Source organism: Drosophila montana, unplaced genomic scaffold, assembly GCF_035044405.1.
Source record: "Drosophila montana isolate Dmon_TW-CO22-7 unplaced genomic scaffold, ASM3504440v1 contig_3218_1, whole genome shotgun sequence".
Classification (NCBI taxonomy): domain Eukaryota; kingdom Metazoa; phylum Arthropoda; class Insecta; order Diptera; family Drosophilidae; genus Drosophila; species Drosophila montana.
Genome location: NW_026998098.1, coordinates 126,381 through 139,739, shown reverse-complemented (window position 1 = coordinate 139,739; position 13,359 = coordinate 126,381). Strand labels below are relative to the sequence as shown.

Below are 13,359 nucleotides of genomic sequence, written 5' to 3'. Positions count from 1 at the left end.
TACTACAACACGATCAACTTAAATACGATACTTAATCAATATGTACACATCGGGACTAATTAGCTTAAATATTTGTTCAGTGCCTTAGTTAACCGTAGTAACCACCGCCGGTGCCCACACTTGCGCTGGCGAAGCCTCCGCTGCTGCTCGCATAGGCTGTGTCTATAATAGAAAACAAGTCCAGAACACTAATACATATATATACAATGCATACGCAGAGTCTTGCAGACTTCAGTTAAGTTCTACTTACTCGTGCCCGCATAAGGATAACCATAACCATAGCCAGGATACCCATAGCTTGGGTAACCATAGCCTCCGCCTCCACCTCCGACACCACCTCCAACCCCACCTCCGACTCCGCTACCGTACCCGTAGCCGGGATATGTGTACCCGTAGCCGGGATATGTATAGTACTGTGGATAGCCGTATCCATAACCATATCCATTGCCGTACATGCCGCCCCCATATCCAGACCCTGCACTTGCGGCTGCTCCACCGTAGTACGGAAAGCCACTGTATTGAGATTTTACCAGTTGGCTCTGCAGCAGTGCAGCTGCCAAAGCCAAGTAAAGCCAAAAACTGCGACCTGCGGTTATCTGTTGGTATGACATATTTCCAAAAGTATTTCGCGCGTTGAATCCAACTGACATTCTCGTGAACACTGTTTGGAAAATTTAGAGCGTTTGCTTTTATATACGCCATAAATATAATAAACATAATTTTGGCTATGAAACGATTTTTAATGGCGCCTAATCGTTCACCATTGCCCATCAATTGCTCATCATCGTTGTTTTGTTTTGGTTTTATTTTTTTTATTTGGTTTACGAATTGTTTGCTCATTGGAGCGTGCACAACATTGCGTATGCGCAATTTTTACACATGTAAACACCTTCATTACATTTTCATCAGATTATTATAATTTGATGGACCGAAAAAAAAGGAGAAACAAAATGAAATCGGAATACATGCAAATAGATTAAATGCCATGAATTATTTTTCAAAAGAGTGCTGAGTACGAAGATACCCTGTTAATAAAGAAAACCTACAACAATATTATGGGAAAGAGTTTTTACGAATAGTCGTAAGTAGTTTTTGAATAATTAAACATATATAAGTACCAAATTTATATAAACTGTCTGAAAAAAAGGCTACAAATTTCAATTTTGCATTAAAAATTGAATGATTGATTGATTGATTTGCATTATGGTCAATCGAAATTGGGAAGAACATCTCTATGTTAATAAATATTATAATATTTGTAGAGAAAACATATAAATATGTGTAATAAGTATATAATCATATGATTCATAAGAGTTTTGTTCACTTCGTAAAATATAAACAATCGGATAAATCTTCTGTGCAATGAATTATACGCTAATATACTTAAATAAGTATATAATCATATGACTCAGAACTGTTCTGCTTACTTAATAGGCATTTAAAATAATATTTTTTTTCTTGTCAGGGATTCACCAGAATCAACTTCTGGTTCCATGCATAAACACAGTCATTAACCTTAAAATTTGATGACATGACATTAAAAATATAAACTGTAGTGATTTTTTTTTGTGGTTTTTTTTTTGGCTTTTCATATCTCCAACTCTTCGAGGTTCAATGGTCCGACTGGTCAATGCTCATCAACGCCCTTCAAATGAGGTCAGTTATGGGCAATTATTACTTACCCACACTATGGCCATTTAGTATGTAATTACAAATGTTTTTCTCGGGGTTTTCAACGCAATAAAAGTTCATTGTGAAGGATTTTATTTGAATTGTCTGAGTTCGATCGTCGCACATGTTTGAAAATAATATTTGTGCATAATTATTATTTGCTACCTCGGTTAATTTTGATTGGTTGAGTCATAAAACTAATGACATAGTTCTGATATTGAAAAGATAATTATACAAGGCTACTTCTACTTTACTATTTGGGGAAATGCTTAAGTTCGTTACGTTAAGGCAAAAAAGATTATATCACTGAGCTATTTCAAATAATAGAAATGTAATTTATAGTGCAGCTCAGATTTTAAGATTTTATATTTGCAATCGGAATTATATTTATAAATCCATTACCTATTCCATAGAATTTCCGGCAATCCCGGTACTTAACCATTTAAAGTTATTGGGCTTGTAATTGATATCCATTACAAAGCCAATTTGCACAGTCATTTGCCCTAGATTATCATCAATTTTATTGCGTGCTGGAGTTTTGCTCTTTCGCTGACTGTGACAGTATTGAATATTATTTCTACCTGAATCTTCACCTTTAGCGTGCCCGAAGTGCTTTTCAAATGTTCTCCCTAAAATTTATTCACAATTTAGCCTAATCCTCAAAATATCTCTTCAACATTTTGAGGTCGCGGTAGAAACTTTCAAACTTATAACTACGAATAGAAAAATAGAAATGAAATTAACATTTTTTTTAAGTCCAGCTCATGTGAAGCTTTGTGCTATAAGCCAACAATTTTAAACTTTGTCTTCTGCTTTTTGCTGTTGTTGTTGTTCGTTAGCATATCACTCCAATGCCATTTTGTACCTTAGGTTGTATTGTGTGCAACTGACGGTTTTTATTTGTATTTTTTGTACCTTCTTTTTCGGCTTGCCTGTCTGCGATTGCATTACTTGGCTTCAGGTGCTTTATTGCATGTCGTTGTCGCTGCGGATTTTGAGTGAGTTTCCTTTGAGTTGCTGTTCCTTTGCGCATGTCTCAACTCAATTGTTATTTTCTCCAACAGCAAGCCATGTATTAATCTGTATTTTATTTAATAAATTAATTGATTAGTTTCGATATTTGTAAAATCTCTGTTTGGTTTCGACAATAGCCAAATAGTTCTTTTTCAAACCTTACTTGAATGTATGAGAATCGAATAGAAAGGCGATATTTCAGATTGGGAGAGAAAGAGAGAGCGAGAGCGAGAGAGAGAGAGAGAGAGAGAGAGAGAGGGAGAGAAATATAAAGAGATAGTAAAAGAGAGTTTGAAAGAATCAAAAGTTCTCTTTTATGTCTTAAAAATCGCCGTTCTATGCGATTTTCAGTATTTAAAAAATTGTTATGCTGTCTTCAACTCATATGTTGGACCATGTATTGCGCAGTATTTTATTAAATTAACTAGTTTCGATATTTATAAATTATCTGCTTAGTTTCGGCATTTACCAAATCAACCTTCTTCAAACATTACATGAATATATGAGAATCGAATAGAGAGGCGATATTTAAGACACAGAGAGGGAGAAAGATAGTAATTGATTGAGAGAGTGAGAGCGGATGAGATACAGGCCAAGAGTGTGAAATCGAGAAAGAGATACGGAGAGACGTTGCACATTCCATTAAAATATATACCGTCCTGTTGATAAAAGCCAGTAGGTTACTTGAAATCACCAATCCTCTTGGTGTAATAGGTCTCAAGAAAAAGATATAAGAACAGGTCAACAGAACAAATAATAATAATTGAAATGACAGGTGTTTTAAAACAATTACTTTTGTCTGATATTTCAGAAGTTTGACAAAGTTTTTGTACATTTCAAGTCTAAAGGACCTCCATGCTGTAAGTCCCAAAGAATCTACGTGAGCTGTCAAAAGCTGACACAAATTTTATCTATCTGAATGGAAATTTCAGCTTAAATGTTTTTGTTTTCTACTCACTTCTGCCTGCCGAGATGCTCACCTTTCAAACATTGCACGCCCTTTTTAAAACACTTTACATATTAAAAACTTTTTCTATATGGCAACGGAGAAACTCGGGCAACAAGGCGCAGGAACTTCATTAAACTGGCGCAAAAAAAAATGCTAATTGTTTGACCAGCTCGACACTCAAGCGTCGGCTACTCATTTTGGTTTGGATTTTTGCATGTAATTAATTAAAAATGTGTTGCCACAACAAGTTTATTCATTTTTTCTCTCGTTTTTTTGTTTTTGGTTTTGTTTCGCTTTGCCCGGCTGTTGAAATTGTAAATAAAAAGGGTAATTAAAACTTGAAAAATATGAGACGGACAACATTAATTGACCTAGAACGGGCGCTGAGGAGATCGCAAATGGTTGAAAAACTCACTCAAAACCAAAAGAAAAACTCACTCAAAATAAGGTGCGTGCGAAATGCAACTGTAAATGTTACGCATACGCCGCGTATAACAAACGAGTAAGATTACGCTCTCGCTCTCTCTCTTTTCGTCCCTCTCTCTCTCTCTCTCTCTCTCTCTCTATCTCTTTCGCTCGCACGCTCGCACGCTCTTGCAAATGTGCATGCGGAAAAAAAATCAATTAAAATGCACTCGAGTGCATTTCTCTGCTGTAAGAAATTTCGTGTTTGCTGTTTTTAGCGTGTGCGCTGCCGAAAATAAGCTATAGGCAAAATTGTTGCTGCATAACCCCTAAATGCCTCCCCCCGCTGCACCTCCTTTAGCTCGCCCGCACAGATGCGCTCTCCTACAATTTGCCCTTACACAGTGTTTGGTGCGGCGAAATTTCAATTCAGTTATTTGTGCAGTTTCGCTCAGTCAAGTTGTGTATGTCCTCTGTGCGCTTCACACATCGCCAACAAACCAAAAACAACCGTTAAACCGCCAACCAAATTGGAGTCTGGCCACACAGCCAAATATCCAGTCTGCCCAACGCCTGTGCATGCTCACACTGCACCTCGCTCAATCTAATAAACGTCGCCAAACAAACAAACTGCATTAACTACCAGCCCCAGAGGCAATCGACAGACGCCGCCGACACCGCAACAAACGTCATAATAAACACGCACCCAAAAGCGAACACTGTTTGACAGAGAGAGAGAGAGATAGAGAGACAGTGAGAGAGAGAGAGACAGAGACAGACGAAGAGTGAAAGAAAGAGGCAGCGAGTGTCAGTGTGACCATATGCATATATGTGTGTGAGTGCGTGTTTTCTGACTGTACTTTGGCGCCCAAATTATCAAAACGGGATAATAACGAAATCAATTAACAGTAAACAAAAACCAATCAGTGAACTAAACCAAAGAATTTATAATTAAACGCAAAACTCGTTAATTCGATTAGCGTCAACAATTACAGAAAAATACACATAACTGAATAAATCCAAAAATCATTTTAACAGGTGAGTTTTCGGTGTTGAAATTCTATATAGTTTTTATTTATTTATATCCATGATTTGATTATGAATAATATGAATCGATAAATTTGCGTTAACGATTACTGTAAATAACCTCTGTGTATACAAGATCGTTTAAACCCTTGTAATTTAGTAATGAAATATGTGCCGCTCAGAAAAGACATCTCCGAACCCATCGAGTATATATATTCTAGATCAGCATTAACAGCCCAGCTGATATCTCCATGTCCGTCTGTTTCTATGGGAACTAGTCTTTAAATTCGTTAAGCTATCTTCTTGAAACTTGCAAAGGTCCGTCCATCTGTTGCAGGTAGTACATATGTATGTCCGAACCGGATCGGAGCATTATATCATATAGAAACGATCGCTCGAAATGTAGGTTCTTGTAAAACTTTTCCTTGTCAAGATATTTTGACCAAACTCGACATTTATAAGTTTCATTATGCTTCTCATATACATGCAAAAACTTATCAACATCGGACTACAATATCATATGGCTGCTATAGGAACGATCGGTGAAAAATTAAGTTATTGTGTGAGCAGCTTTTTTGCTTATCAAGAAATCTTGACAAAACTTGTCCTTTATTGGTTAATCAATATCGCATTACTACTATATTATATAGAGCTATGAGAAGAATCACTCGAAAGATGCATATTTATTTGGCAAAATATTCTGTTTTCCTAGATATTTTCATTATTCATTTACGGGCTTCACTATTCGTAACGTGCGATAGATATTCTTACTTACTTTCAACTGATAGACATTTGTAAAGTTAGTGTCGACTTGGGCAATCCTTTTGGGTGTGATTAAATATGTCTTGGAAAGTATTCCAATTTATTTAATGAGACCGCGTTGAGTACACGAATGGGGCCAGACACTCCAGTGTCGCCTTAGTAATAATCATTTCACCTTCGAAAAGGTGTAGAACAGTCGCAAATGATTGTCTCCTCCTTATCCTTCGTAGGAGTTCAAGTGTCCTGGCCTGAGATTGAAACTAGACTGAATAGCTGAGGACTGCACTGCACTCTATGTCTGCGTGCTTTCTGGCTGGATATTTCATGGACTTCTTCTTAAAACATAAATATGTCACATTTGCATTTCGCTCACAAAAGAACCTCGGAAAATATAACTAAAAGATTTTATAATACTAATTTTTGAACAGAAATAGTCCAAAAGTAAATTTAATCATTTCAAAAGGACTTTTTTTCATTTCTATTTTATTCTTTTAAATAAATGTTATTTGAATAAATGTTCGTTTATTTTCTATTTCCATCTCTATCGACGCAGTTTGCTTGTTAATTGAACAAGAATAGAATTTCCAGCGATATTTATGATAATTTTTTTCTAATTCTATTTTGATTTCTATTCATATACCGAGCTATGCTTCTTTTTATTTTTCCCTCCCATAGTCAAGCTCTTGTTCCTATTGCCTTTTTTTTATAACATTGTCAAAGCAAATATCAATTACCAACCGACAGTTGCATTTGATTGATTCCTAAGAAAATCTATTAGCTCCATACTCTGCATAATTTTAATTAACATCTCAACGGTTGTCAGTTTGCTGGCTCTTTAACTCTTCGTCTAGTCGACACTTGAAGCTGCTTTCATTTTTTGCCTTTGCTGGTCTGCCTTCTGCTTCTGGGCAAAGAGTAATTTAGAACAATTCGGTGGGTAAATCCCATTAAATGTTCAACAACTTTGCTCTGGCTTCACTATGCCATAAAGCATTGTTCTCCGGGCAGGGCAATGGGCGCATACAAGGACATGCACAACAAGGACGACTAATTATAACTCTGCTAGACACTAGAAAATATGGAAATGAGGAAATAATGAACTTAGCGGGACGGCAAAGTAAACGAACTACGCTCCGATTTAAACAGGAAGTAACGGAATGCATTTGAAAAAAAAATGTACAAAAAATATTAAAAAATAAAGTTTACTCAATATCATGGAACGGTTGCCACTAAAAGAGACGAACCGGTCAAACAAAGAAACATGCTGTACATTTGCACAGGCAAAATATCAAAAGTAAAACATAAAAACATAAAAAATCAAATAAAATATAAAAGAAAAGAAAAGAAGGAAACTACAGAGCACAGAACAGAATATATATATTTTTACGTGCACAGTAATGAAAGGCCTCGGGCATAAGTTTTAAATAAATATTTGACTGTGTATATGTGCATGTAATTTAACAAAAAAACAAAAAAAATATATGCATAAAAAAATATAGCGAAAGCGAGCCAAAGAAACGGACAAGAGTCTGTGGTCGTTTGGGAGGCGAGGAATTGCGTGGACCAACTGCTGCATATGAAAATTATGACGAATGATAAATAAACGAAAACACACCGAGATTTCAATACTCTTTCTACAAAGGAGAAGGCGTTCTAATTGTGCCTAGGCTTATGTTTTTGTTTAAGAGGTATATGCCAAATATATACAATCAGTCACGAAGTTTGGGATTCGAGACCCCGAAAAGACTTTAAACATAATTGAAAAACAAATTAGCATGTATACGAACTGTGCCAAGTCAAGGGAGACAATCTTAGACTAACAGCTCTAGAGCTTGCCACCTTGTAGTCTTCCAGTCTAATGATGTAGTCATTATACCCACACTCTGGTAGTTAATGCTGCAGATGATGTGAACGATGAAGAGCGCGCTAGGTAAATATGCACAACAACAAAACTGACTGACTGACTGCCTCACTGTTGACTTGCTGCACGTTGGGGACTTATGTGGGTGGTTCTTGCCGCTGGACTGGGCGAGCAGATTGGCTTTGCTGCATTGGGTTTGCTGGTTAGGCAGGCAACGTCGAGGTCTTAACAACGGCGACGACGCATCTGGCAGTCTGGCCCCGAAAGTAGGTTGAGGTAGCCGCCGAGCGCTGCCATGTTTAGAATATGCATACAAAGCGTAAGGCCAACAAAAGCGCCAAGAAGGGTTACCAGAGATGATATTAGAGGGAGGTGATATTTTTCTTTCTTTTTAAAGGAGGCGCAGCCTTGTTGCCGTAGACAGTGTATAACAAAAGATTTGCTTAGCTTTCATGTAAAGCGTAAAATACAAACAATTATGCAGCTGGCTGCTAGGATACAAAAAAAAAAAAAACCCCGGCCCCGCGCCCCCGTTCCCGCTCCCCTCTGTCCCTCTGCCTGCCATCCGCAACGCGGACCAACGAGCCCGCATTTCCTATTTAGTAGGCCGTCGAGCCACTTGAGCCCGAGACTTTGCTACTTGAAAATTTTGGACAAAGGCGCCTCGGTGTAGGCGGCCTTTCGCTACTCACGCTCAGCCCTACAAAATATGACAAATTACAAAATAATTGTGCGCACACAGTCAAAATGTTGTCCTCGTTCCTGTTGTTGCTGTTGTTGTTGCTGCTGTTGCTGTTGTTCCTCTTGCTCTTGGTGTTTGTGTTGGCGGTGTCGTTGTCGCCCGTCCACCTTGCAATATTAATGAACTCTTTTACATCGTCTGTCATTTCCATGGCTTTCGTGGGGGTACCCAGTAACCCATCCACCATTTCCAATCCCAGTTCCAACTGTAAACCAACCGATTGTCAACCAAGTCTGGGCCTAACTATTTGCATTACCGTCGCGTGGGCGTTGACTACTGCAGAACGTGGGCAGGCAGCACCATCTCACTCTATTTCTAAAGGCAATCATAAAGCAAATACGTTTATGCGCCAACTTTCTGTACACTTCGATATATGCGTATACGCTTGATTTTGGAAGACTGTGCTGACTATTTTAATAGTTTCTTCTGCAAACAAAATAAACTTTAATCACCTTTCAAAGAACTAAAAAAAACTGGTAATATTATTTGCAACTACTTATATTGCGAACTCTTTAACTTAATTATATTAGTATTACTCTGAGATTCGAACCAGCATCCTCCTTTTTTTTAATTGCCTAAGTGACCACTTCGATAAACCATCAACCGCGGACTCTTATTCGAAAGAAATAGAATGAGCTGTAAAAATATTAATCTATTGTAAAACGCATTAAATTTACAAAATTTTCTTAAATGACAATTTAATTGCCATGTGAAAGTGATAATAATATGTTTCAGGATGTCGTGAAAAGCAGTGTTGTAAAACGAAAGGTGGAAAGAATTGAAACTGTCAAGAGTGGTATAAAGATATAGAGTTAGAAATATGTATTGAGATGAAAAGAGAGAGAGAGAGAGAGAGAGAGAGAGAGAGACAGAGACAGGGAAAGAGATGCAGACCGAGAGAGGGACAGAAACCGAGAGAAATAGAAAGAGAGACAGCAGGATAAAATAGATAAATATTGTATATGAAAATATTTACAATTTGATATACAAGTATATATCTATATAGATAGATAGATATACATCCTTTCTCTCCCTCCACTCGCTGCTTACCCAATATACATTTACTTTTATTTTGAATTATCTAAAACATTAGTTTAATATTTATTTTTTCGATAAGTCAAACCTAGACCAAAGGTCAATAACAGATCACAAATACAAATATGTTTCTATTTTTGTGCTTTATAATTAAGTCTTAGCCCGCGCTTAATTTGCTTCACAATCTGCATATCTAGATTTTGCTCTGCGCATGAACTTGTGTTAATAAAAGTTTTCTTAACCGTACCGAGTTGTTTGAAACATTGACAATCCTTCAACAATATTTTGCCGCAGCTGTAGAAAAGTCTGCACCTGCCTCTGTGGGTGGGGTTTGGCATCCATTTGGTTGCCAAATGAACGCGTTCGTTGTGCTTAAACTTGGTAACCCGAATGCATTTTATATGGCCCTTTGGCTGTTGCCATTTTGTTTGCATAGCCTCGCGGGTATTCATTAAAGTTTGAGGATATGCATCGATGCTTAAAGCTGACAATTTCGAAATACCATCGGGCTAGAATAAAAAAAAACGAAAGCAGAGCAGAGCAGAGGAGATGGCATTTTTGTGACGAGCTAGTTGGCGTTGAAAACTAAAAAGGAAATTAAAGGAAAATGTGCGTCGCTGTACGAGTTTGAGTAATGGAACTTTGTCGGGCTTTACAGAACTTGCCTGAAAAGATACGCAGTCGGGACACGGGCAGGCAGCGGGACAGGAATGCCAGTTGGACTTGGCTTATTACATGCCACGGCTCCAAAACACTGGTGAGTGTGAGAGTGTGTGTGTGTGTGTGTGTGGTGCTAGCCAAAAACTTATTAGACAGACGGAAATTGAATATTGTTCCAGCAAAATAGTTAAATGCTTTTTCGCTCAGAGCGAAGTGTTCCCATCCTGCCTGTCGTTGACATGTCCTTTTATTTGTTTCCTTGATTTTCCGGTATTTTTTTTTCTCTCTATGCACAGTTTATGTGACAAGTGTGTGGTTTTCACTTTTTGTGTAACTTTTAAATTATTTGTTACGTACACGACATGTAATTAGCAAAATGTTATCATTTCGATGGAAGAGTTTTTTATGTAGTTCAACTGAAAAGTGTTCTTTCTATTGAAACTAAAAAAAAAGATAAAAAATGCAAATTTATTGTGAAGTCTTGTTACATCAGTTAACAGCTACTGAATCTGTGTGGCTATATTTTTATACCCTGAACCCATTGAAAATGGGTAAAAAGGGTATAATGTATTTGTGCAAATGTATGTAACAGGCAGAAGGAAGCATCTCCGACCCCATAAAGTATATATATTCTCGATCAGCATCAACAGCCAAGTCGATCTAGCCATGTTTGTCTGTCTAGAATAGTATATATATATCAAGTATCTTTCATTACATACCTATCGCCTGTTGAAAGAAGAGGGTTCAGGGTATCCCCTAGTCGGGAGCTCCCGACTAGAACCTCTTACTTGTTATTTATATTAAAGGTCGTTTTTAGATTGATTTCAGAGAATTTATGAACTAGGTGCGTAGTTTACATTTCCATCCTTTCTGCGAATTAGTCATAAGTTTTGCTATTATTTACAACAGCACAAAAGTTTTATGCTGCATTCAGCTTTACATCAATGGGCTTTTTCAGAAAGACTTGAAGTTCGATTGTTATATTTCCATAAGTAAATTCGCATTACACATACGACCCGTTGTTGCTATGGTGCTTAAGCCCATCAACTGTAACGAACAGATATTAAATATTTTTGAGCGCAAGTCGTCATTCGTTACAGTTCGTAGCATTTGATAAGCTTATTAGCCGTATGTAAGCTATAATGTCTGTTAAGTGGCATTACGCATACGCCGCGTATGACATCGACAAAATGCCTTTAAATTGTAAATAAGCCATCGAGATCTTGCACCTGCTCTGCTGGCTCTCCACATAGTTGAAGCTGCTTTAAATCGTTGTCTGAATCAACTCTTTCTGTCGTGCTCAGCTTTCTCGCTCTCTCTCTCTCTCTCTACATTTCTCTCTATCTCTTAATGCCGGTTGAGTGCACCGCTTGGCTGGGCTTAAACTCTTTGCTGGCATTTGAACGCAGCAGCAGCTGCACAGTTAAAGGAGCTGCAATATTTGCAAAGCCACTTTATATTCGTATCCTTCAACCACACAAACACACACACACACACACACAAAGTTTGAATTGAAGTTCAATCCTCTTTTTCTTCTTGGCTAAAAAACACAAACGCATGTAAATTGGCCAATTTCGTGCTGTCCCTGACAGGCCCCAGCCACTCGCCGCTGCCGCGTCGAAGAGGAAAAAAGAATTGCATATCGTTTCCTGCACCAAATGCTTTTCTTTTCATTTATCTGATGTTCCCTCTCTCTCTCTATTCCTCTCTCTCTCTCCTTTCGCCCTTATTTTTGGCATGTACATCTTTTGATTTGCAACTTGCGCACTTTGTTGGTTTCCCTTCTTTTATTTTATTTGTTATTTCTTTGACAGCCGTCGACGACCTTCCGCAATTGCACAAATATATGCAGCTCCCCAAAATCTTTGGCAGTCGTTGCCATGCCAAAAATGCTGGAAAATTAAAATTCCAGCTAATGACAATGCAAAATATATAAGCAAAAAAAATAATGCCAATTAAATGCGCTTTAGACGGAAATAAAATAGATCAAAAAAAAAAAAAATAGTGAAAGCAGAAAACGAATTTGATAAAAATTCAAATTCTATTAAAGCAATTATAATTTGTAGTTGGCATAGTATATTTTTATATATATATTTATTGTATTCTATTTTAGTGAAAGGGGAAACCGAAATTGATAAAAATCCTAAATCTGTTAACGCAAATATAATTTGTAGTTAGTACAGTTAGTGATAATGAAGGTAGAAAACGAATTCTATTAAAGCAAAAATATTATGAGTTGGCATAGTATATTTATATATTTATTAACTTTTATTTTAATAGTGAAAGGATTAGTCGAATTTTATAAAAATACGAATTCCATTACAGCAAAAATAATGGTTATTATAATTTTAATATTAATAACGAAATGAGAAAACAAATTTGATCAAAATCCTAAATCTGATAAAAAAAATTAAAATATATAATTAAATAATATATAATATAATTATTTTGCTTTGTTAGTATAGTATATTAATTACTTTTTAATTTGCAATAGATAATATATAACAGATATTTAATTTTTTTTATTATTTTAGGGTTTACTAAAGTTATTACTTTTATATTATATATATTTATATGTATATTAAATTAATTTTTATATTTATTTTGTAACATTTTTCTTTGGCAGGTTTTTTTTTGAATGCTAGATTAAACTCAACTAAAGATATTTTATTTTGTGAAATCAAGTATATTTGAATATATTCACCAAAATTAATTGATTTTGTGAAATATTTCTTTGACAGTCTACTTTTTAATTGGAATTGATTGATAGATTATATTTGACTAAAGATATTTAATGTTGTGAACTTTAGTATTCGCCATATTCCAACACATTATCATTCGTGCAATCAAAAGCAAGGTAAAGCTACGCGTTCAATTTATCATATCAAAATCCAAGGAATCAAGTGACAGAGACATTGTTTTTTTCTTGAAACGAAAACTTTTATCGTTGAGCTATTTTTTATTTTTGAGATATGCTCGTATAAAATATCTAATGGCCATGTAAAGAGCATGTAAGCTACGCTACACTGAAGTAAATGTTATTTTTTTTTTTTTGGCTGCTCTTCTGCGTACTTTACCTCCTTAACTCCTCTCCTTCCTCTGCCAACCCTCTCTCTGGCTGTTCATGCCACATCAATCACGTGCCGTCTTTGCTGCAAGTGCAGCAGAAAAGTATGCTACACTTTTGCACTTAAGTAGCTGCTGCTGCGTGCGTTTTAGTTGCCTCTGTGGAAT

At 36.4% G+C, this 13,359-nt stretch overlaps 1 protein-coding gene across 1 annotated transcript; it reads right to left on the bottom strand.

The window, feature by feature from the left end:
• Window positions 1-88: 88 nt before the first annotated feature.
• On the bottom strand, window positions 89-611 carry LOC135433597 (keratin-associated protein 19-2). The gene is made up of 2 exons (XM_064689748.1): window positions 251-611; window positions 89-162 (listed from the first exon to the last, which is right to left on the bottom strand). The coding sequence occupies exons 1-2, from the start codon at window positions 609-611 to the stop codon at window positions 89-91; spliced, it is 435 nt and encodes a 144-aa protein (XP_064545818.1).
• Between the last annotated feature and the right edge of the window lie 12,748 nt (window positions 612-13,359).